The sequence below is a fragment of the Python bivittatus genome, unplaced genomic scaffold (assembly GCF_059951505.1).
Source record: "Python bivittatus isolate LINGU-HERP-01145 unplaced genomic scaffold, Pbiv_v1 ctg000390_np1212, whole genome shotgun sequence".
In the NCBI taxonomy this organism is placed as follows: Eukaryota; Metazoa; Chordata; class Lepidosauria; order Squamata; family Pythonidae; genus Python; species Python bivittatus.
The window spans coordinates 1,743,024-1,766,948 of record NW_028277070.1 but is presented as its reverse complement, the minus strand read 5'-3'; the positions used below and the strand labels follow the sequence as shown (position 1 = coordinate 1,766,948).

General features: G+C 53.1%; 1 protein-coding gene across 3 annotated transcripts; it reads left to right on the top strand.

Moving 5' to 3' along the window:
* Positions 1-217: 217 nt before the first annotated feature.
* CABP1 (calcium binding protein 1) lies at positions 218-16,331 on the top strand. Of its 3 annotated transcripts, none has more exons than XM_088143695.1 (7): positions 218-262; positions 7,307-7,483; positions 8,992-9,022; positions 10,197-10,340; positions 13,535-13,644; positions 14,346-14,493; positions 15,770-16,331. In XM_088143695.1, exons 1-7 carry the CDS (start codon positions 218-220, stop codon positions 15,793-15,795), a joined length of 681 nt encoding a protein of 226 aa, XP_087999821.1. In that variant the 3' UTR covers positions 15,796-16,331. The 3 variants fall into 3 exon arrangements, with proteins under 3 accessions (XP_087999821.1, XP_087999820.1, XP_087999823.1); XM_088143694.1 differs by having other exon boundaries at positions 7,304-7,483; XM_088143697.1 differs by lacking the exon at positions 7,307-7,483.
* The last annotated feature ends 7,594 nt before the right edge of the window (positions 16,332-23,925 follow it).

Genomic DNA, 23,925 nt, shown 5'->3' with positions numbered 1-23,925 from the left:
CCGAAGTAGTTCAGACCGTTCACCCCGCGCTCTCCGCCTCTCCTTCCCCGTCTCGGTTCCCTCTTTCCCGTCTCGGTGGAGAAAGTGGGCTTAAAGTTGGGCGAAAGGAAGGGGCGGACGGAGGGCGGGAGGCAGGCAGGCCGGGCGGGCGGGCGGGTCCGCTCCGATGGGCTCGGCTGCCAGCGGCCCTTTCTAAGCCGGGAAGGCCGCCTCCGCGATGGGCAACTGCGTGAAGCCTCCCCTGCGAAGCCTCTCGCGGAAGGTACGTCCCCACGCGCCGCGCGCCCCTCGCCTCGAGAGCCGGCCCGGGGGCGGTGCGGGAGGCGCGGGCAGAAGCGCCTGCGAAGGGAGGCTGCCCAGCCCGCGGGTCTCGGGCGGCGGGCGAAAGGAGCCCCGGCGCCAGTGGGCAGGCACGCGGGGGGCTCCGGCCACGCAGACTCGTGTCCCGGGGCAGGGGGGTTGCGCGGGCGGGGGGGACCCTCGCCCCATTTAGCTTATCTGAATTGCGTTTCTCGCGGAGCCGCAGCGACTGGGGATGCGGGCTGCTAAGGAGAACTTCCTGGAGGGGGGCAAAGCCCCCTCCCCGTGTTCTGTAGGCGCCAGGGTGCTCCCTCTCCCTTCTACACATCCCTGCCTTGGTTTCTACAACACTAACCGCTGAAGCCGCCTCCGATGGCTGCAGCGTGACTTTTGCACGGGACGTGTGGACGCTCCCCAGCGGGGGACGCAGATGGAAATCATAAAGGAGTACCAAGATCACCGTGCCCGGCCGGGTCTTTGGCACCCAACTGCCTTGGGGTGCATTCCCCCACGAGTCCTCATATCGCGCTTGTTTCCTCACCACCCAGCGCAAGCAGCTGATCTGTGCACAAAGTAGTGCCCAGAGGGAGGAAGAAGGGTCTGTTTCCAATGGGAGCGCTTGAAGGAATCCCCCCTCCCTCCCCTCCCCTCCCCTCCGCGCCTGCCACGTGGATCTAGGTCAGTATACCTGTGCCGTTTCTTGCTTCCCGCTCAGTCCCTGCTTGATCTCAGAGAAAACCCTTCGGGAGCTCCAGGTGAGAGAGGTTGTGTGCATGCGCGTGTGTGCAAACACCTCCAACTCAAGAAGTCTGCTGAGGGAGAGATTTCCACAGGAAGTCATCAGTTTTGCTCAGGGCTCAGTGGAGCTTCCTTGTATAGGTTTAAGCTCCAAAGTGTTTCTGAATCGTTTGGGTGAACTAGCAGGTGTTACGGGGCAGATTTCCAACGGGGCTTGTGGCTTTAGCGAAGTTCTTGCTAGCCTGGCGCCCCGTGGTGCTCTAGGATGGCAATTCCCAGACAACTTGTGTTCTCTGGGAACTCGCAGCTGGATCACATCTGGAGGCAAGATTAGCTTCTCGGGGAGCATTAGCTGGTTTAGCCGCGTTATTGAGTTTGGTAGTTCGCTCTGTTTTTCTTGTACCTCCTTTGCAAATCATTTTAGCTACAGAGAATGCAACTGATAGGTTTCACAAAGAAACACAGCGACACCGCAGCATTTACTGACTTTCACAAAAGGCCCTTTTTTCTGAAGTGGGGCGAAGCTCTGAAGGAGGTAGTTTCTGAAGCAAGTAATCTGTTCCATTTGCGGCGGAGCGGCAGAATGGTCCCGGTCAGGGTGTCTGCGGGGGGTGATAAAAAACGTCCAGATGGCAGTTATAACAACGCAATTGAACCTCTGCCGATCTGGCTTCCATTGCCCCTCCGTGACCGCCATTCTGACTTTTTTGACCATAGCCTGTGGATACCCCGGTCCCTGTGAATGAAACCTTTAGCTTGGGCTGTTTGCTTCATTTGCATCTAGGATGGCTGTTATACAGGCAAACCACTTCCCTGCGCTGGTGAACATTAATATATGTAATAAGAACCAAGAAAAGGAAAACTGTCCAGTGCAAAGCTAAACAGCAGTAAAAGATAATTGGCCAGCGATGATGAGTTGTCAGATCTTATCTACAGAAACACTGATAACCTTCCGTGGAACCCCGAAGGCATTCCAGAACTGGGCTGCCCACTGCAAAGAAAAATAATCCTCCTTCTTGCAAGCCTGGTTGCTCTCAAAGGTGGCAGGGAAAAGGGGCCTCCGTGGGCCCGCAGAATCTGATCCTTCAAGGAACTGGGGAAGGTGCGGGTGTGTACGAGCAAGTGTTCTAGAGGAAAACGAGTGTATTAGTGCAAGTTCATGCACAAATGCATATGGCGTTAGTGACTGTGTGTGTGTGTGTGTAATAGGGAGGTGTATTGACCAGTGTTCCTTGGGCACCCCAACATACCATCTTATGGAGGCATTCTGGACATATGCTAACCAGAGTACTTCTGCCTCTCTTCCTGTGTGTTTGAGCATCCCCGCTGGTCTGAACAAGCGGACGCTGATATCATCTGGAATAACTGGTTTATGTGCACTTAGCAGTCAGTCAGCATGTTGCTCTGAATATCTGTGCCCGTGCATGTGTGTCCGTGTGTGTGTGTGTGAGAGAGAGAGAGATGCTAAGACAGGGAGAGTTGGGTTCTCCATTGTGACCAACTTCAGGGAAGCAGTCGGAAGGGAACGTGACTGCAAGGGAGAATGTCAGTTCAGCCACAAGGTGGGAAGGGACCCCTCCCCGGCAGGGCTCCCTAAAGGTGATGAAGGCTGGAAATGAGGAAAGAGTGTTCCCGCCAAAGCCCCAAAATGCCTTAAGGAGAGATGTCCAGCAGTGACAGCACTTGCCACTTCAATGCTTAAATAACGTCTCTACGGTCAGTGGAGAGTGGAGGCAACATGGTGTGGCTGGGGGTCTTTCTGGGCAATGTTCTGGCCCATTGCCAGGGGGGTAGACCAACAGCTGCTGGCTTTCCCAGGTGAATCTCAGATGGGTCAAGAGAGATGATAGGAAGAGTTGGCTGCAATGTCAAGACACGCAACATCTGGAGGAGGTTGAAGAATCTTTAATGTATATATTCCGGTATAACCTTCAGGCGTGCTGATACAGCACCATAACTAAGTTTATTTGCGGGGGTTTCAGCTCAGTTGCAAGGCTTCCTATTTCTTTTACTCTGGCCTCCTTCTGAGCAACCCAAGATAAAGTTTCATAAAGAATTAGCGTTAGAGATTATGTTCCAAAAGAGGATAAATATAATTTAAGACTCAAAAGCTCACACAAACTCTGGCTGTCTCTTCTTCTGCATCCCCTTGAAGTCCTTCTTGAAGAAGCTTTAAGTGCACCCCCAGGAACGCATGTGCAAAACCCCTCATCTTGGCACATTGATCAGGGAGCTAGGTCTCATTGGGGCACCTCTTCATGAGAAGTAAATCTGCGTTTGGTGGCTCCCATGTCCTCAAAACGCAGCCTACACAACCATGGGGCAGCACCCTCCCCATTGCTTTGTTCTTCCCTTCTCCACTGCAGTTTTAGAGATCTTGCTGGCACTGCCCAGAGAGGCTCCTGGTGCTTTGGATTTACAGAGGAGATAGCAGAGTGTTGAATGGGGGAGGGAGGGGGGGAGGGAGGGAGGATTTTGATTGAAATGTGTCTGTGTGTGCCTTCAAGTCAGTATTGACTCCTGGGGACTGCTTGGACAAGTCCCTGCAGTTTTCTTGGCAAGACTTTTGGAAGTGGTTTGCCCTTGCTTCCTTCTTAGGGCTGAGAGAGAGGGACTGGCCCAAGGTCACCTAGCAGGCTTTGTGCCTAAGGCAGGACTAGAACTCATGGTCTGCCTGTTTCCAGACTGGTGCCTTAACCACTACACCAAACTGGCTCTCTGACTGAAATGAAAATTATATAAAAAAATGCAGATGACCCCACCTGCGAGGAGGGTACCACAAATTCAACTGACCAAATGATAGAATCTAGAATCCTAGGGTTGGAAGGGGACCTTGGAGGTCTTGGAATTCCACCCCTGCCCTGGGCAAAATCCTCAGACCACACCAGGCAAAAGGCTGCCAACCTTTATTTGAAAGCCTCCCACGGTGGAGCACCCATGACTCCAGGAGGCAGACTCTCCCTTTGCTCCAGAGCAATCCTAGTCAGGAAATCCCACCTTAGTTCAAGTTTGGATCTTCCTCTGTAAGGCTCTTGTCCTACCCCTTCACGCTCTCCAAAACAAACCCACCCTGTCTTCCCTGTGACACCCCTTCGAGTATGGGACGTCTGCTATCACGTCTCCCCTGAGCCTTCTCTTCTTCAGGCTAAACTCACCCAGTTCCTTTACCCACCCTCCATAGGATTGATCCTCCAAGGCCCTCACCATCTTTGTTGCTTTTCTCTGCACTCTTTCTGGTGCCTCAGCATCCTTTTTGTATTGTGGCAACCAGAACTGGACAGTGTATTCCATGTGTGGTCTGCAGCACAAAGTCTACTGCCCAGTGACAGATTTGGGGGTGGGGGTGGAGTGGAGAGGCTGAGAAACCAGTAGACGACCTGAAATGGAAGGAGATGGTGATTTCAGTGCTGCTTCTTGCACTCTCTGCTTTCCCATTGCCAGAAGCGAGGGTGAGAAGATGCTGCTGTGTGTCCTTAGAGGTAGCATCTCTGGGAGTCTAAGGCCCCGGTAACCCCATGGTTGAGCAGAGACAATGGGTACCTGCTCCTTCCCATCACCAAGTATCAGATATCTGCTGCAGATTAGCCCCAGGGCCACCAGACCCAAGTTGCCCCTCTCTGCATAGCACTGATGTTCTCCTTGGTCCAATCTTTCCTCTTCAAAAGGATGCTGTCCAGCTGAACATGGTGCCAGAAATCCCCTCCAGCTGCTCAACTTGGGCTGCCCAATTGGGCAGATGGTCAGGGGAGGGTGCCCTATTCTCGGGGAACAGAGCCCACCTTATTTTGTTGAAGCATCTTTGTTGTGGATGGTGATCCTACCCTGGATGCTCTCCCTGCACCCAATGCCAGCGGCATTTGACCGAAGCGGGTCACTTCAGGCTGTGTTTCAAACAGAAGAAATGGCAGCACCATCAGGCAGGGTGTGTGTCCTGCAAGAAACTCTCATTGCCACTCAACATAGCCGTGCGTGCAAATCTGTGAGCGTCTGGGTCCGCGTTCTCAGCCCTGCCAGGAAGCATTCGGCCGTGCTGGGTGACGGCGCAGCAGCTTTTTAAGAGCAGCTCTCAAACGGGGCCGGAGGAACTTTAGGGGGGAAAAAAGCTCTCGGCCTCTCAGGAAAGCGGCAATAGGATGGTGAATGTTTATTGCATAAAATTCAGAGGTCCTCATGAGCACTGCTGCTTTTTATAGCTGCATGGGAATGTCAGAAAGGAACGTTTCCGCCAGAGCCCAGGGGGGCTCGGGGCTGGCTATATAAGGTGAGCCACTGGCTCTCTGGTGGGCCTGGAAGCATTGCTACTGGATTCCACTCTGGGCCCCGGAGGGCCTGCTGGAAAAGCTGCACCCCACATGACGGGGAGCAGGGCGCGTGGGTCTTGGCCTCAGGCGGGGGAGCCAGCAGGCGCTGTGCTGCACCCAGTGGGTTGAAGCCCAGGATGCATTTGGCTCCCGTGGAGCTATACCAGGCCATACCTGGCTGCTGCTGCTGCTGCTGCTGCTGAACTCGCTTCTTTCCTGTCTCCCTTGTCATGCACACAGCCTTACACACGCGCGCACACACAGTCCACCCTGTACACGGAATGCAAGGCTCCCTCGTTGCAAAGGAAGCTTCTGAAATTTCCATAGGGACAGCATCCCGGTTTCTCCTTTGCACAAGTCTTGAAATAAAACCCCCAAAGCTGAAGTTTGAGGGATTCTGAATTGCTGGTCAGCCTATGCACTGTTTCCTGTACATGGGCAGAGTGCAGCCCGACTGAAAGGACTCAATAAGTGGGTCCGGGAGCAGATACAGGGAGGGCATTTGTGGAGGTGGGGAGGGATCAGACCCACAAGCGGTTTGCATTTTCTGCCTTGGTACAGAAGTCTGTGTCCCCAAGTGTCCAGTCTGCAAAAGAAAGGCGAGGTGTGATCTCGATCACGGCACCACATCTTTCCCCACAGCAGGGAGGGACAGTCCGCGGCCCCTGAAGGCTTTTCTGATGGCAACAGATGAGGATCCTATGGGCAATCTCCCGCTATTTGCAGCGGGGGCATGTGAAAACTGTAGAGGAAGCCCTAACAAAGAAACCGGGAACTGTGGCACTTTCCCTCCCCAGGAACGTCGTGGGAGCCCCTGGCCAGTCCTGTCTTAGGCAGATAACATGAACTGCGAGCCTCTGTCCCTTAACACCTAAAGCAAACCCACCCCACAGGCTAAGGGAGAGCAGCTTCGCCTTCTCTGAAGGGTCTTCGCTACTGTCTCGGTCTTGAAGACAGCCATTGACACTCTTGGGAAGGGGGTTCCCCACCACACCTGCCATGCTGGGGGCTGCTGGGCCAGAGAAATCTGGGGAGGTGAGCATTCCTGTGAAGAAGCCCAGAGAAGCGCTCCAGGGCTAGAAACATCTCTGGCAAGCCGGGTCTGGCTGCTGTTTCAACCCACCACTTTGCCCGAAGCTTGATTTGAGGTCTGGCTTCATCCTTCAGTGGATCTGATTCTGGAAATGCAGGCCAGACTAAGCTGGGGCGCCCACCCTTCTCCAGATGAAGCTCCCACCTGCATGTAGGGGACATGAAGTGGATGGAAGAGATTGGCCAGCACAACATGATTAATTAACCAAGTATAGCTCGTGTAGTGGCTTCCTTTTAATAACTTCTCAGACCCCAGCATAGTAGCAATTCAATACAAGTTTTGAGGAGGCTTAGTGGCCTCACCCAAAACTTTGGGACTCCTGAGTTATGGCCCCCAGCACTAAATGGATTAGTCTAGGGACCTGCCATTGGGGTTAGTAGTAACAAGCAGTTGCCAGTGGCCTTCTTGCTGGCACACGCAGGTACCCAGACTCCTGGCCTCCTCCCTCTTCCAGTGGCAGAACTGGATCCAGGAGCGCCTTCTTCCAAGCTGCGCCTGTGGTCTGTCGGAGGGGTTGTGTGGGCTACCAAGAGGGCTTCTGATATCCACTGGGGGGAGGGGGCTGCTTCACTTTCGTCCCCTCTTAGAAGTGAACGTGTTCTGGCTGCTTCGGGGGTGGGAGCGTGGAACGGTGGCAGATACAAGGCTTCTTGGAGATAGAACATTCTGTGCCTGAAAGACGTGGCTGAACACAGGACTTGTGTCCTGGAATCACACAACCCGTCCTCTGAAACAGGCCTCAGTGGAGAGTGCTTCTGCGCCATTGCAAGCTGTAGGGTGGGTACTAGAGGCAGGGTGCCCTAATGAGCTGCGAGGAGCAGAGAGGTAACTTCCTCTGTTGTATTGTTTGCTTGCTGCTGATCGGGCCAAGAAGATCCACCATGAGGAGAAGGCATGCTATAAGGCTGTCCAGATGAGTGAGGAGGGGCCGTCAGCCGGCGAGCGCCAGGGCTCGCTCATGGCGCTGGCCCAGAACTGCGCCGTGATGCACAACCTGCTGGGGCCGGCCTGCATCTTCCTGAGGAAGGGATTCGCAGAAAACAGGCAGCCGGTATGTAAGTTGGATCCTCTCGGGACAGGCAGCCTGCCGAGGGCATGGCATCCCCTGCCCCCAGGGCTGGAGATGGGCAGGTGGCTGCTCCCAGGCCACGGAGACCATTCCTCTCTCCCAGCCTGGGCTGGACCAAGCCTGGCTCTTGCTGCGCTCCAGGAGGTGGTTCTCCAAGGAGCCGAACATCCGCTTAGTTGCATGGACACAGCACTGTGGCAGGTAGGGCATGGCAGGTTGATGCCCAGCTGAGCTCAGCTGGGAGGAGGACAAAGTGAGTTGATCGCCCTTGAGAGTGGGCATGGGGCTGGCAGAGTGGGAGAACCAGCTGACACTTGGGCGGTCTCCTGCGTGTGCCCCACCCCAGGGAACTTTGCAAGCCCACAGGGGCTCCAGGATGCCTGTTAGGGGATCGTGCTTCTTCATAGGCTAATGCATCGAGGGAGCTCTCCTGAATGTGCCCTAGAAGACATTTAACCCCGTGGCTCCTCTCAGCTGCTCTGCCAGGCAGCTGGCTGTGTTCAGCTCCAGCTCCGGGTGATCATTCCTGTTGTTGCCCTCGAGACCCTCGAGGGACCCTTACCGAAAGCCAGCAAATGGCTGCTGCTGATCTCCCACAGTTGCTGTCCTTCCTTCTCTCCTCCGCGGCATCTAGCTCACCTGCCAGACTGGCGAAAGAAAGGGGAGAAGGGGCTCTGGGGTGGGGAAGGGGCGTCTGGGCGGGCTTTGCTGTCTAGCTCAGCCTTCTTGTGCAAGCGTGGGCCACTTGGAGCCGCCCCGGGCTCGGGGCAGAAGCGTGGTCGGGGGACTCTGGCAGCCCCAGGCGTTCATTTGGGGGCAATACCAGGGCTCTGTCAGGCAAGGAGATTGGCGGGGGGCTGGGAATGACCTCTTGCCCGGGAGCTAGCAGCCTCCTACGGAAGAAGAGACGTTTCCCCCTTAAGCAGCGCATTTCCACCTCTGGCTTTGCTCCCACTCCGGGCAGCCACAGAGTTTTCTTCTGCTCTGGACAAGCCTCCCCCCGCCCCCAGCCTTGGCTGCTCCCTGACCTCGCGGAATCCTCCTTCCTTGTTTCCCCACGAGCCCCTCGTGTTTCATTCTCTGGGCCCCAGACCCCAGGTGCCCCCAGGCTAAGGCTGAGCCATCCCTGGGGCTCTGAAGAGCGAGGGCGGGGAGGCTGTAGCCAAAACGGGAGGGCGGGAGGAAGGGGTCGTAACTCCCGATCCCCCTTTCTGCCATCTTCTGTCCTTGGCAGTGACGGCGTTTATTCAAGTCCACTTGAACTGAATCGATGAGCCGTAGGAAGGGAGGGGGGCTTGGCTGGAAACATCCCCTTCGGTGGGTCTTGGCCAAATTCTCTGCTTGACCCGATGGCCACAGAAGAGCAAGACCCTACTGGGGGCTTTTAATTCCCTTTCCTCCCCTCCCCTCCCCTGTTAACGCACTTGGTGTATGCTCAGAAGCTGCCTGGGAAAGAGCCAGTTTTAATCCCAGGAACTTTTCCCTTCCAGGACAGAGAACTGCGTCCCGAAGAAATAGAAGGTAAGATGTTTTCCTCTTTTCTCCTGTTTAGAGGACTGTGAAAGGGAAAGAGAGCATTCATCTCAGAGTCCCCAGTTCTCATTTTTCCAATCTTTAGCTCTCTCCCACTTCCGCATCAGCTGGCAACTTTAAAAAAAAATGAAAATTCATAAGCATTTATGCTATCTCTCTCTCTCTCATCTATCTATCTCTGTCTAATCTATCTACCAATCTATCTTTGCAAGCAGTTATTCTGTATTTCCCACCCACTAATGCACACATATTAGATTACACTTTGCATTCTTACATAACTTCTGAGAAGTGCGAAAGCTGGAGAACCATCTTTGGATGGCATATTGATCTGGAAGTGTGAATTTGAATCAGCAGCAGGGAAGCGTCCGACTGGGGTGTCGGAAGAAGGATCCTGGCTCTGGGTTCCCCAGCTGGTGGTCTGAGCAGCGACCCGTCCCTGGGGGGGAGAGCAGGGAGATGCAGGGTGGGCCTTTAAAGATGCGCTTATTTAAAAGCGTGATGCTTTGAGTTGCCTTGAGTGGGATCATGCATGACTTCAGCTCTTTGTGGGGGGAGGCTGTAGAGAAGCAGAAAGACCTTTGCAAGGGAGGGGTCGTCACTCGGCCCCTTCTTCTCTCTCCCCAAAAGGGTGCCTACAGCCAGGCTGCTAGCTTCTTCACACTGGTGGGGAGGGCGGTAAGTTGTGGGCACTTCGCTATGGCCGAGGGTCCCACTGATTCCCCAGAAGGCTGCTTGAGGGAGAAGCACCGATCCCCCCAGGTGGCCCCTCCCCTCCTCTCCCCTCCCTCTCCCCCTCTTTGCAGGATCCCTGTTCACCTTCAGGCAGTTTTTGCGCTTGCAAATGACATCCCTGGGCTGCTGCCAAACTCCATATTCACCCTCTTGGGAAACGGCACCCACTCGGCGCATCCCTGGAAATAGACACGAGGCTGGAGGGTTCTCGGCTTCGCTGCAGTCGATTTCTCTAAAATGCAAGACGTCGGAGAGGGCTGGCGGGGAGCCGCAGGGACACGCGTGTTGCCACAGCTGGCTTCCCAGGCCCTGCCGGAGCTCCGGCCAGTAGCGGGGGGCGAAGAGAGCCCCTCCGGGGCCAGGCTTCGGGGGAGGCCGGGGGAAAGACCCGCCCCCGGCAGCCCCTCCCTCAACTGGCTTTGCCCCACAGAGCTGAGAGAAGCCTTCAGAGAGTTCGACCGAGACCGGGACGGCTACATCAACTGCCGGGACCTGGGGAACTGCATGCGCACCATGGGGTACATGCCGACCGAGATGGAGCTGATCGAGCTCTCCCAGCAGATCAACATGAACTGTGAGTGGCGGCCTCTGCCCGCTGCGGCCCCCGCCCCTCCCGGTGCCTTTCTCTCTCTGGCCCCCTCCTCCCGCTCCCCATCTGGCCGCCTTCTTGCACAGGCAGCGCCCCTGCTTGCGCCAGGCATGAGCGCCGCATGGCCAGGTGGGATCCGCACAACCGAAAGCCAGCCGTGGCCTTGAGGGTCAGCCTGCCAGTGCCACGCGTCCTTTAGCAGGGCCTGCCCTGATCGCTCACCTGCACTGCCGCCCTCGCTGGGCACACGCACGGCACGGCGTCCGTCCTCGGCCAGCTCAGGCGCTTCAGCAAGAACAGGAGAATCGCTTTGGCCAAGCGCTCTCTGGCGCGGTTCACACAATACGCTCAACCCTAAAACCGAGTTAGCAAAACATCATTCCAAAACTCACATTCAGGCTTAACGGGATGCACCGGTTTGGGTGAGGCGCACCAAAGCAATAACTGAATTCCTACAGTGCGCAGCACGACACAACTCATTTTGTGGACCTTACAGCACAGTGCTCCCTGCAGCCTCTCCATTATATGGAAGCAGGATATTTTGCGCTGGACCACGGCTAGAATATTTTTCGTACAAATTATTTAAACACTAAGTTTAATTATTTAAACACTAAGTTTAATTATTTAAAAACTAAGTCAAACCACAGCGTTTGCAACAGAGGGATACTTAATACCAAATTCATGGCTCACCGTGGAAATACATATGAATTGAGAATACTGTATAGCAGTGTTGTCCAAACTTGGCCACTTTAAGATGAGTGGACTTCAACTCCCAGAATTCCCCAGCCAGCTGGCTGGCTGGGGAATTCTGGGAGTTGAAGTCCACTCATCTTAAAGTGGCCAAGTTTGGACAATACTGCTGTATAGTATACAATATAGTATTAAATAGGGTGCAGAACCACAAAGTGCCTGTTCCATTTTAGCTTATAATCCCATGCTACATGAATCTCTGAATCTACAGCAAAGAGCGCGGCTGCGTTTTAGGTGGCATCACTCAAACCATCATTTTGAAATCATGGAAAGGGATAATTTACATTTTACTGCACTGGTTGGACCTCCCTCAAGTCCTGTGTTCAGTTCTGGGACATCATCATCATCATCATCATCATCATCATCATCATCATCATCATCATCATCATCTTATCCCACATGCTAAGGATTTAGAGCAATCGAAACAGCAACAGCAAGCTTATGCCTTTTGATAAAATCTGTTAAGTCAGACTCCCCCCGAGTTTTTTGTTAGTGTAGGCCGGTGCTTCTCGACCCTAGCGACTTGAAGATGTGTGGACTGCAACTCCCAGAATTCCCCAGCCAGCATGCTGGGAGTTCAAGTCCACATGTCTTAAAGCATGCTGGCTAGGGAATCCTGGGAGTTGTAGTCCACACATCTTCAAGTCGCTAGGGTGGAGAAGCGCTGCTTTAGAGCACAGAACGCAGAATCGGATTCCCGAGGATTGCTCGGAAAGTCTGACCCAAGAGGTGGTGGGCTCTGCTTCACGCGACGTGCTCCGGCAGAGGCTGGACCCCCGCCTGCCTGGGGTGCTTCTGCTTGGCTTCCTGCCCTGAGTGGGGCTGGGCCGAGGCGCTCCTTCCAGCCTGGGAGTCTGCAAACCGTGGGGGCGCCAGTTGGGGAGGAAGGTGGGGAATGCCCCCCTAGCCGCTCGCGCATCCTCCCGCTCACTCAGAGCAAGGCGACCAGAAGCACTCTCCCCCAAGCACGGCTCCCTCGGAAAGGCCAGATGGGAAGTGAACGTGACTCCCGCGCGCATCGCCGACTTTCCGCTTTGCTGCGTCTCTTCCAGGTCCCTTCCTCCAGGGCTCCTGCCTCCGCAGGCCGGCCCTGCTGGGGAACAGAAACCAGGCCATGTTGGCTTAAATCAGTTCCAGTTGGCCTAGCCACGACTGTCCAGTGATAGCCTTGCCCTTTCTCCCTAGAAGGGTAACCGCAACCGTTTTGTGGTGAAGCAGCCACGGCGAGGCAGCCGGAGAGTTTTAGGCTGGCTTAACAGTCCTCCGCTGCTGCCTTGAACCACCAGACGCCTTGTTCGGGAAGAAGCATCATTTTGTTTCGGGAAATAACCTACTATGTGAAAGTTACGCAAAAGAAGAAAACGACACACTTGTGCGCGTCCAGTCAGGCTGCCGTCTTGAAACGTAACAAGAAAGAAGAATTCCCGCGCTGAGAGCTGTAACGGTCCCCAGGCTGTGCGTGTGCATGTGCGTGCGTGCATGCCCAAGCCCGAACTGCCAGGCCGCGCCGTCTGCTCCTGCCCCAGTCAGCGGCCTTTGCCCGTTGCGCCCCTTGGCCGCAGAATCCTGCCGCCTGCCCTGTGATCGGCCGTGAAAGGGGCAGCCGGCGCCGCAGGCATTCCTTCCCTCTGGCTGCTTGTCAGGCGTTTACGAGGACGTTTCCAGTCCCTCTGCAGAAAAATATTTTCCAACCTCCGCTCAGGCAAGCCAGCCGGGCATCCCACGCCAGGGGGCCTGGTGCCCGTCACAGCCGCAAATTTGACTGGGCTGGGAACGTTTCGGATCGTGAGTCAGCTCTGAATGCAGAGCTGCTTGTTTTCGCTCCGCGCTGGGCTGTGCACATACATCAGCCCCGATTTATTCCACTGAACTGGCGCGCTGGGAATGTAGGTTGCGTGAATGTGTGCAGCGTCAGGCAGAAGAAAGCAGGACGCCGAGTCTATTTCAATTAGGAAATCCAGATTGAAAATATGATTGGAAGAAATAACAGAGCCTTGCAGATTCAGGTCTACGGCTTATTTTAAGTGGGCACTGCCAGTCAGTCAACATTTGTGCTGTGGCTGCTTACGACATTCCGGTACGGACTCATCATAAGCCTAATGTTTTACATTCTTTTTTTCCAGTAGGAAGTTGCCGTCGAAAATACTTTTTCCCCTGCTGTCTGCGTAGATTAGGTTGTACTCTCAAGCGGCTGCAAAACAGCCGGGCGGTGGCCCCGACTGGCATCGCGGCCCGTCCATTTTGAGGTGTCAACTGTTTCTGTGCCCTTTCAGGCACAGGCCGAGCTGCATGGAGTCCCTCAGCGCATGCTGCCTTCTCAACTCGGTGTGGGGCCGCTTGTGCTCATTCCGTAGCGTCCAGATGGTGTGATCGGAGTCTGGGCTCAGCTGTAAATGCCTTCTGCACATTCTCCCTCCTTATGTCCCCAGTGGGCGGCCATGTAGATTTTGATGACTTTGTGGAACTGATGGGACCCAAGCTTCTGGCAGAGACAGCGGACATGATTGGGGTCAAGGAGCTGCGGGACGCCTTCAGGGAGGTGAGGAACCACTTGCTCTATTGCCTTGCAAAATCTGCCTCGCATTTCTGTTTCTTTCTTCCTCCTTGAGAGAGGCTTCTGTTTTCCTGCCTTATTCTTGGGGGACCCCAAGATTTCTCTCCAAATTCTCTTGGAGTTGTTTTTTTCTCTTACTTGATTGCTGGAAATGATGGCAGTGCTTCTGCTGTTGTCACTGCTTCTGTTCCATCCCCGTTTCCTTCCTGGCAGGGCGAGGCACGCTTCAGACTGAATCTCCAAAAAGGGCTTCATAGCACGTGGAATAGGGACGTGGCGCCTGTCCTGCAACACTTGAAAACGGGGGGCTGATCGAGATTGCTGCAGACAGGAGCCAGGTTCACTTTCCCCACACGCCAAAGCACTTTCTGGAGACCGTATCTGAAGAGCGGCGCAGCCCTGCTTCCTAGCTGCCATTGCTTCCACGCGGAACCCAGGAGAATCCCCTCCTGATCCCTCCCCTGGGAATTCCCTCTTCTTGGGTCCCAGTCCGAATGCGCAATTTGCACTTGCATTTTCATGCTGCTGTGGCACACCACTTTCAAGGGAAGCTCACTAAACGTGGGATGTAAAACAAAAGCGACTTTGGCCAAGCGGGCTGAGGTTGGGCTGGGAGCAGCTGCGAGTTCTGTGGAAAGCGTTTGGAAGACGAACCAACCCTGGTTCCCCCCGATGCCCTTTTGCAGTTCGATACCAATGGAGACGGAGAAATCAGTACTAACGAACTACGAGAAGCTATGAAGAAGCTCCTCGGGCAGCAAGTGGGACACCGAGATATAGAGGACATCATACGAGATGTCGACCTGAATGGAGATGGGCGAGTGGACTTCGAAGGTGAGGGGGAGCCTGTCCATCGGCCCCGGGGAGGGGAACCAGCAGCAGGGCTGGCTGCAGGTCAGGGCTGTTTGGTGAAGGACGTACTTCCTGTGCCGTTTTCTACAGCATGCAGAGGCACTTAAGAGGCACTCAGTAGAATCTAAAATGAGACCAAGGGCCCTTCCCCACGGCCATCGCTGCCACCCCGCACCCCCAGGTGCCCGGAACTCTTCTCACAACTGCCCACGAGGGACCTCCGCAAGCCGTGGTGAGGCTGCCGGAGACGAGCTGCACCCTCCGCCAGCCTCTAAGGGAGAGCAGAAAGGGGCCTCTGGCCAGCTACCCCCTGCCCCCTGACCTTACTGGGTTAGAGAAAGGAAACTGGCCTGGCTGTACAGGGCTGCCCAGGGATGGGGGATTTTGTTTGCCACCCAGAGTCCACTTGGGGAAGGTACGAAAGAGCTAGGAAGGGGAGGAAAAGGAAGGAAGGGAGGGAGGGAAAGGAAGGAAGGAAGGACCCATTTAGGTGAGAGATGGACAAGAGATCATGAGACAGAAGGAAGTGTGAGAAAGAAACTCAAATGAGTGAAAGAGGGGACAGAAAGAAACCTGAACAGGCTTTCAAGATTCTGTTACTTAATCCTATATCCTACAACAGTAAAGCAGCATTCCTTTACCTATTTTTTATAGATTTATCTTTTTTTTACAGATTTTTTCGGTTTTGTTTGCCACCCAGAGTCCATTAGGGTTGGGCGGCTATAATAAATTTGAATAAATACAATAAATAAATACATTCCTGGAATTCCCTCCCCCCAGCCTGTTTCTTCACCTGGCCTGTCTTGAAGGGCTGACATCAATCTGGAAAGCCTGTCCAGGTTTCTCTCCCTGCCCTCTTGTTAAAGTGAAGGTGGGCTATTTTGAGCTTCTTGGCATATCTCCTTCTACCTCTGGGCATGCAATCTCTTTTCCAGGTCTTCTTTGAGGGGCTCTTCCCTACCTTCCCCAAGGCCAGCTCTAAATTCCTTCACAGAAACACCCCTTTTGGAGCTCTGGAAGACTGCTGTAAGTCTGAATCGGTAATGTGGTCTAGATCAGCGTTTCTCAACCTTGGCCACTTTAAGATGTGCGGACTTCAACTCCCAGAATTCCCCAGCCAGCCTGGGGAATTCTGGGAGTTGAAGTCCGCACATCTTAAAGTGGCCAAGTTGGAAAAACACTGGTCTGGAAGGACCCGTGGTCGGTGGGAGAAGGCCACGTCCAGCACTCTCTCTTTGGCCTCTTCCCTTGTCTACAGAGTTTGTCAGGATGATGTCTCGCTGAAGACGGTTCTGGAGCTGAACAGAGACTCAGCACCGGAGGGTAGAAAAGGGCCTGCGTGGTGCACCGTGCCCTGAGCTCCTATGCAATGCTGGCTGCCACACTGACGGTGTGCCGCAGCGACCTGCCTCCCTGATCCAACTGGCCTGATGCTCCTTCCCCCTCCACACCGTGGAAGGTTCACGGTCTCCTGCGTCAGAAGCGCTCCTGGGGGGGTGACCTCAGGGAGGCAGCGGTGCGCCCGAAGCAGCCACAGAGTACTGGACGTCGACGTCTCCTCTTCCACCTCCTCGCCTGCTTTTGCTCTTCCAGCAGACCCCGCAAAGCAATGAGAAAGAGGGGCCCCCTCAAGCAGGGGCCAGACAGGATCAGCGCCTGACCCGGACCGTGCTCTGCACTTCTTTTCCTTGGCGAAAGAGCCTCGTGCCGAATGCCTCCTCTTGTCTCCTCTGTATCGCGTTGACTTATGCCTCCTGGAATGTTCTTCTGTCTCCCTACAGTCATGTTACGGAGTACCGATATGTGTTTGTGCAGAAAAACAAAGAAATAATACAGAGCAAATACTCTCGAGACTGGCCCCATTCCTGGTTTGCGAGGGGGAGGGACGGGGCTGTGTGGGGCAACCGGGATTCAAGCCCTGCAACCCTGCCACGGGGGGCTTCTAATGCCCCAAGGAAGCTGGATCTGGGAATCATTGCCCATTGGCAGGACCCCCTTATAGTTTGGCATAACGAAGGCAGCCCCTTTTCAAGGAGAGGGGCCAGGAGTGCGTGGCCCAACAGAGCCCTTGGTGCCACAGGCCACGTGTAAACATTGCAGCTCTGCAGCAGGGGGATGCCCAGGAGCGCGCTGCACCAGCTCCTCTTCGGTGGCTCTCGCTCTTTAGGAAACAGGCAAGGCGTTGTGGCCTTGAAACATGCCTCTGCTGCTCCTGATACCGGTGAGAGCATCCCACGTTTCTCGCTGGCACAAAACTCCGGACCGTGCTTGCCTTAGGACGCAGGGAATGTTTACCTGGTTTACTCTAGAGCAGGGTTTCTCAGCCTTGGCAATTTTAAGATGTGTGGACTTCAACTCCCAGAATCCCCCAGCCAACATGGAAATTCTGGGAGTTGAAGTCCACACACCTTAAAGTTGCCAAGGCTGAGAAACCCTGCTCTAGGCCCTCTGAGCTTCATTAGCAAGGCAGAGCAGCTCTCTGATGCCCCATGATGGTTCCTGCAGCTGCTCTCGTCTGCTTTGATGTCTTCTTTAAGCTCCAAACTGCTGCTGCTGCTGCTCTCTCTCGTCCCCACCCCCAGACACCCCCATGGCTCGGAGGAGTCAAGCGAAGGCAACCCCTTGCCCACAAGCCCAGGCACCCCCGGATCTGCCCAGTTCCCTGTCCACGTGGCTCTCCTCTTTCCTCTTTTGAAAAAAGTGAATGGGGAGGGAAGAGGGCACGAGGCACAGCCCAGCCTTGTCTTTGGGCGTCACGCACAGCGGCCTCCTAGATTGCAAAGGAAACTCAAGTGTGCACAGATAGGCAGGAAGGGAATGCTGGCGGGGGGCAGGGGGGCGATGTTACTTTGGAGCAACCTTGCCAGTTTGCACTCTGGCCACGCGGATCATGCCAGCTGGCCAACAAGCCATTTTGTGAGAGAACTGACAACGTGCTGTCGACTTCCCAAACTCACCCTCTGGCCCCCAAACCTATCTGGGCATCGTCTTCCCCAAGCGCCGGTGGGCTTTTATTCAGCCCAAATGGAGTGTCTGCAGGGGAGGTCAAAAAAGTCAGGTGCAGCTGGAGCTCCGCCTGTTCTGTCCGTGCACTGCTGCCATCCTGACCCTGAACCCAGACAAGAGAGGGCAGCTGCTGAGGGGGGGAGGACAGGCCTCTCCCCTGACTGGGCTGGCCGCTAATTGAGCCAGCCGAAGCCAGGTCCTTGAGGCACACACAAGGTACCTGAAAACAGGCGGAGCTTCCACTGCGCTGTTGTGGCCGCCATCTTGACTTTTTTGACCAAACACTGCAGACATCCCTGAAATGGGGCCACACCCATTTATGCCAAGACAGCAAACATGGCTGGAGCAATTGACTGTGGCTTGGATGCCGAAGCAGTTTTCTGTTCAGAACAGCAGGCAACTCACCAAGCGAGTGAAAAGATCGAAAAGGGCTTTTACAGATAGATAAAAGTAAAGTTAGCATGGAATGTAAAAACACACCTTCAGCAAGGGGCAGCACCTCGAATAGCTAAGCAGGGTGATATCTGGTGAATGCTTGGATGGGAGACCACCAGGATATCCGAGAGGGTAGGCTACACCAGGAAATCCAAACGCATGGCAGAGAGTGGCAGTGGCCAGGCCCTTCTGCACTGGTGCCAAGAAAACACTGTGGATCATGCATCCATGAAGGAAGACGTTGTCTTTATAAAAAGACGTGCGCGTGCACAAACACATGCATCCCTATTACATGCTCACTGAAATGTGACATTTCCTTGTAATGTCTGCATAATACCTTCAGCATAGACCAAACATATATTAAGTGTGATATAATGTAATCAGCGGGAATATTGTTCTGTTGGATGACTCAATACAGAACTACTGAAATCACTCAATACCGCACAACAGAATGAATTTAGATCAGTGCTTCTCAACCTCGGCAACTTTAAGATGTGTGGACGTCAGCTCCCAGAATCCCCCAGCCATGGGTGGCTGGGGGATTCTGGGAGTTGAAGTCCACACATCTTAAAGTTGCCAAGGTTGAGGAACGCTGATTTACACGAACACTGAAGCTGTTCAGAGGTTAAGATCACCCTGTGGCACAATCTGCCGGCTGCTGGATGACAAGTCCGGTGGGGAGGGGGGGAGGTTTTGACGGCGTTGACATCTCTTGCGGGGCTCAGCCATGGGGTGGCTTTCTTTCTGACTTCACATGCCTGCAAAAGGAAAATCACAACTTGCAGGGAGGTGGTTGAAAAGAAACCTTTAGTTCTTGCACAGCGTGTTCACACAACATGCTAAACTGTAATCGCAGGATAACAGAACGGTGGCTCTGTGCTAGGGCCCACCAATAAGCCGATCACGGGATTGCCTGGTTCCCACAACAGGCTGAACCCCAAAGATGCAAATCCATTAGCCTCCTCTCCCACGCTGTGTGGACCCCGCTTGTCCTGACAAACATCCTCCCCCCTCATCCCTGGCAGCTTGGCCTTGGCCCTTAGCACCTCTCATTAAATCTCGGGGGGGGGGGGTCAGGATCCAGTCCTTCCACCCCCTCCTGCTCCTCCCCTAGGAGAGGTTCCCTTGCTTCATTCACGCTCTGCAAACAGTGCTCATGGGGGGAGGCAGGCGAGGGGGGCGGTTTTCATGTACAGATGGATTTGGGGATTAAGCCTTCAGTCTAATAATCTCATTGCAGAGATTACTCCTTTCATCTCCCAGGCAGCCCAGAGGGGGCTTCCAACAGTCCGGGAGGCCACCGGGAGAAAGGCAAGAGCGGCTTCGGTCGGTCAGCATCCCGGCCCTTTGGGTCGGCTGTTTTTCTGGCCTGAGACATCTGGGGGAGGGACCGAATCTCTCTCGCTCTCTCTGCAGGAGCCTTTCCAGCCTCATGTTCTCCAGATGTGTAGGACGCGCAGCTGCCTTGAAGCCTCTCTGCCTAGGAAGTCTCAAGGAGGAGAGTGGCAGGTTGGAGACGGATGGTGCACGTGTTTGGAAAGGCTCCGTGCAGGGGGTGAAGGGCAGCCTGCCCCTGTCTGCATAATGCAGCGCTTCTCAAGCTTGGCAGCTTTAAGATATGTGGACTTCAACTCCCAGAATTCCCCAGCCAGCATGGCTGGCTGGGGAATTCTGGGAATTGAAGTCCACATATCTTAAAGTTGCCAAGCTTGAGAAACACTGGCAGGGTGGGTCAAACTGCTCTTAGATAGCAGCATCGCCAAACATCTGGATCTCTCAACAGGACTTTGCTTGCCCTCGCCTTGCTCCGGAAGAGAAAGTACCCCAAAATGTCTGGGATTAGAGCCCCCAGTTCCAGACGTTTCAAGCTGGAGCAGCTGCAGATGGCCACCTCCAAAATGCAGCATTCAGAAAGAGGAGGGGCCAGGGCTTGCCAACGGTGGTCTCCAGGAGGGGGCACGGTCACGGTCATCGAAGGACAGATCTGCTGGCCTTGTGTGTCCCAGAAGGTGCAATCCTGCTTTACCGTTCCTTGGGGTTTTTGCTAGAGAGAGAGAGATTTCTAAAATAGTGCTTTCAGTGCCAATGGCTTTTGATTTCATGCCACGGAGAGGGATTTTTAAGCACCGTAAACTTTTGATTTTGAAACACTGTTAGCTTTGGTGGAAACAATCAACAGAGCCAGAGCTGAAGTCAGGAGCCATTTGCAGTTGCCCTGTTGCCAAGGAACATAAATAAATAACTAGATTCTGCACACCACACAATGCACTGCATGCCACGTAAACAGCCCCCTTCCAGGTCTCCTTTTCTTCATAAAGTTGAAATATGGCAACTCTATTGCTCTCCACCTGGTGGACTAAGCCTTGTTGAGGCTCATGTACTATGCTTATAGATGAAGCTCGTTAATCTCCTATGATTTCTCACTTAACTTAAGCTCTTATTTGTCCAGATCAGCAGCCCTCCTTCAAAGCATTTAAATGCAGCTGAGAGCACATTATTAGATATGAATTGGAAGCAAAGTGCTGCGTTCTCCAAATGGGTGCATCAACTTGGCAGCTTGAATAAAGACCTTTCTGCCGTTCCAAGTAGGATCCAACCAAACCCACACGCTCCAGCGAAGTGCAGCAGACAATTGCAACGGGCAGTTTGTGGTTGGCTCGCCTGTTGTTCGGGTGGGTTATATTGGGTGGGTCGTCCTCTTAAACCATGATAACAGATGGATCTCTAAGCTCCCTTCCACCTAGATGTCCCCCTGATTTATTGGGTTGAGGGTAGCACGTTCTGTGAATGCGGCCATTGTGTTTTAGGAATTGGAGTTTTAGTGGGTTGTATGAAACCAGCCACAACTTTCCTTTCCCCTGTGGACATAAGCACAGAAAGGTGGGTTAGTGATAATGAGGTTGGGCTCCAGCACCTTTTTCCCTGTGGCCCTTCACTGCACGTTCATGACATTTTTCCTTCTGCCAGCAGTATTTTGCCAAAAAAGGTAAGGGAGGTGAAATAATGAAGAATTCAAGAAACTTATTTTTATTTTAAATATTTGTATGCCATTGTTCCATTGTAACTAAAATTCTTTTCACTTGTGGTGGGACGGAATGGATATTCCCACCACGGAGCAAGGAAACAGAACCCCCCCCCCCCACCTGCTCCTCAGATCCTGCTGGGCAAAGAGCAAAAAGCGACCCGCGTCATGACATTGTTGTGCAAAAGGTGCAGACTATGCCACTGACCCAAGCGATCCATGTTAGGTAATTGGCATCCTTTGTGCGATGGCATGATCGTGTGCCAGAACTGGTTCTCAGCCAAGGGAAGCCAAGCTGCTCTTCTGCTTCTGCTTTCTCCTCCCTTTGCTTACCTCTCTATGCCCCGTGGAGAGGACCTGCTCCTGGTCAGGCAACCAGACAAGTGAAGCATTTGCATTGCAGGGAACGCCAGTCGTGCCAGCCTGAAGAGGCAGAGTTTCTGCAAAAGGCAGAGCACACAATTCCTCCGCAAGGGAAGAATTAGCCCAGCAAGGAGTGTGTTGAGACTGATAAGGGCCCTTCTGGATGAGGGGTTGGACCTGACAAAGAACTGTGGTGATTCCAACCTCCCACCCTGATCGGATGACATCATTACTGCTATCTTGCAAAAGCAGTTTCTTCTCATTTTGTCCTTCTCAGAGCAGCAGTAATGATATTTTCTCAAAGCAGCTTGGCTGCACTTCCTTTCTCTGGATGGGTTGGGGGCTGTCTGTGCTCTCCTTCAGGTCGCTCACCTCCAAACTTCAGCTTCTTGCCTTAGCCAAGAAGCCAAGCTTCCAAGGAAGTCCAAAGGCAGGAAATGGTACAATGCTATATAAAAGAAAACCTGTTTCCCTTCTTTAAAGATGTGAAAGGAGAACAGGTTTCAGTATGAGCCAGGATGGGGGGACCAGTCTGACTGACAGCAGATGGTGCCTGGCTGACAGTTCCCTCAATTTAAATATTACATCCTCATAATGTCCCAATTTCTGAGAAGTGGAATTAGAAGGATTTTCATACCGAAAGACTCTTAGTCATAATCTTTCACCCTGATTTTTGAAAGTAATTTTTTAAAAAGGACAATCAGAGCATTTAAATTATATTCAGCTCTTGTAGTCCACTCTAATATTTCAGAATTCCAAAACCTCAGGTAAATACTGGATTGTTTTTAAAGTTGGCACATATCTTTTTTTTAAAAAAATCAAAACAATGAGTAGCGCATGGCTTGATGTGCTATCTGTATATAAGGAAGGGACAGTTTAACAGAGCTGGGAGCTGAGTCCAGAGACCGTCCAACCATAGTGAAGCCTACAGGTAAACTGGCCTTCTTCATCCTGGTGCCCTCTAGATGGGTTGTACTAGCATTATTTCCAGTCATCACAGCTATGTTGAAGGTAATAAGTTGAGGGCATCAGGATGGTTAAATATTTGCACTGGTCAAGCTGCGTCTGGACTGTCTGCAGATCTAGCTCTAGGCTATTGTGAAGGTGCAAGTGTGCCCAGAAGAAAATCATAATAGTGAAGGACATATAAATCAAGTCCTCTTACACACACTTGAAAAGGCTGAATAAATTTAGCCTGAAGAAAGTAATGAGAGATATGAAAGTAGACTTCAAATATCTGAAATGCTGTCCTGCAGAAGATGGAACAAGCTTGTTCTCTGTTGCTCCAAACTAGAGACAGGAGACAGAAGATGCATGGAAGTCAGCAAAAGATTAGGAAAAACTTCCCAAGAGAAAGATCGGGGAGGGCTCTCTCTTGGTGGAAGGAGAGGATGGTCGGTCTTCTACCTAGGATGCTATACAGTAGCGCTGGCCGACTTTGCAGGCCTTGCACTGAGCATTGCATTGGACTAGATGGTGTCCCCAGTCCCTTCCGCTTCTGTAATCTGACGAGGAGACTGGCTCAAAATTTGCAATGGGAGGAATTCTGTAGCACAGTTCTCGTAGATACACAGCTCCACCTAGCGCCTAGTTCTAACTGCCTAACTGCCTTCGTGAATCCATCTGACTGCTCAGAACCCTTTAATTGGGGTCACTCAGCTTTTGGATGTTGTTTAAATGCCAAAGGGACGCCTCTGAAGCAGGCCTGCCAGAGACCGAAGACCCCCTACAGCTTTGGCCAAGTTCTGCCAGGTTGCTGAGGACTCCTGAAACAGCATGGAGGGGCAGCCCAGCATAAGAGGGTCACATCTTCTGAGAGTCCCGCTGCAGCTGTCCCACCACCTCAGGTGTCCTTGGAAGTATCCAGAAGCAATGCTGGGCTTCTGCTTGAAGAAGCCATGAATGGACTGAACTCCACAGAATCTACCACAGCGAGGCAGGAACATAAATGGAAAGGAGGGAACGCTTTCTTCCGTTGCCAGGACAGTGACAGGGCAGTGAAGCCTGCCCAGCGGAGTAAATGGAAGGAGCCATCCACTATCATCTCCCCCATAGGAAAACCTGCAGAATAATTGAGTGCAAGATGTCAAAGCTCCAACATGGCTTTGAAGATGGCTCTCATTTGACCACTTTCATTCCCTTTGGGATCTGTTCATTCAAAATCAAGTCATCCCATCAGGACGTAGAACAAACATGAACAAAGTTAACTTACGTTTAGCAGTTTTCCACCAACTTGAAAGTATGTTATCACAAAAAACTGTACCAAAAAATCTTCACACATTATATAAAATACTGAAATGAACACACATCCAGTAATATATCCAGCTGGACCTGAATTACTTGCCATCTATTGGCAGTGAGGAGGGAGGTAGCAGATGGGATAGCACTGGGCCCAGTGTAGGAGCCAGTAGTCTTCAATGTTTTTATCAAAATTTGGAGGAGGAAGGAAGGCAGGCTTGTCAAAAGCGCAGATCAAGGGGTTAACAAATACTTTAGAAGACAGAAAAAGGAGAAAGAACAGAAGAGAGAACTAGATTGAAAATAACAGAATAAACTTGGCAAAGGCAAAGCTCTTTACATAGGAAACA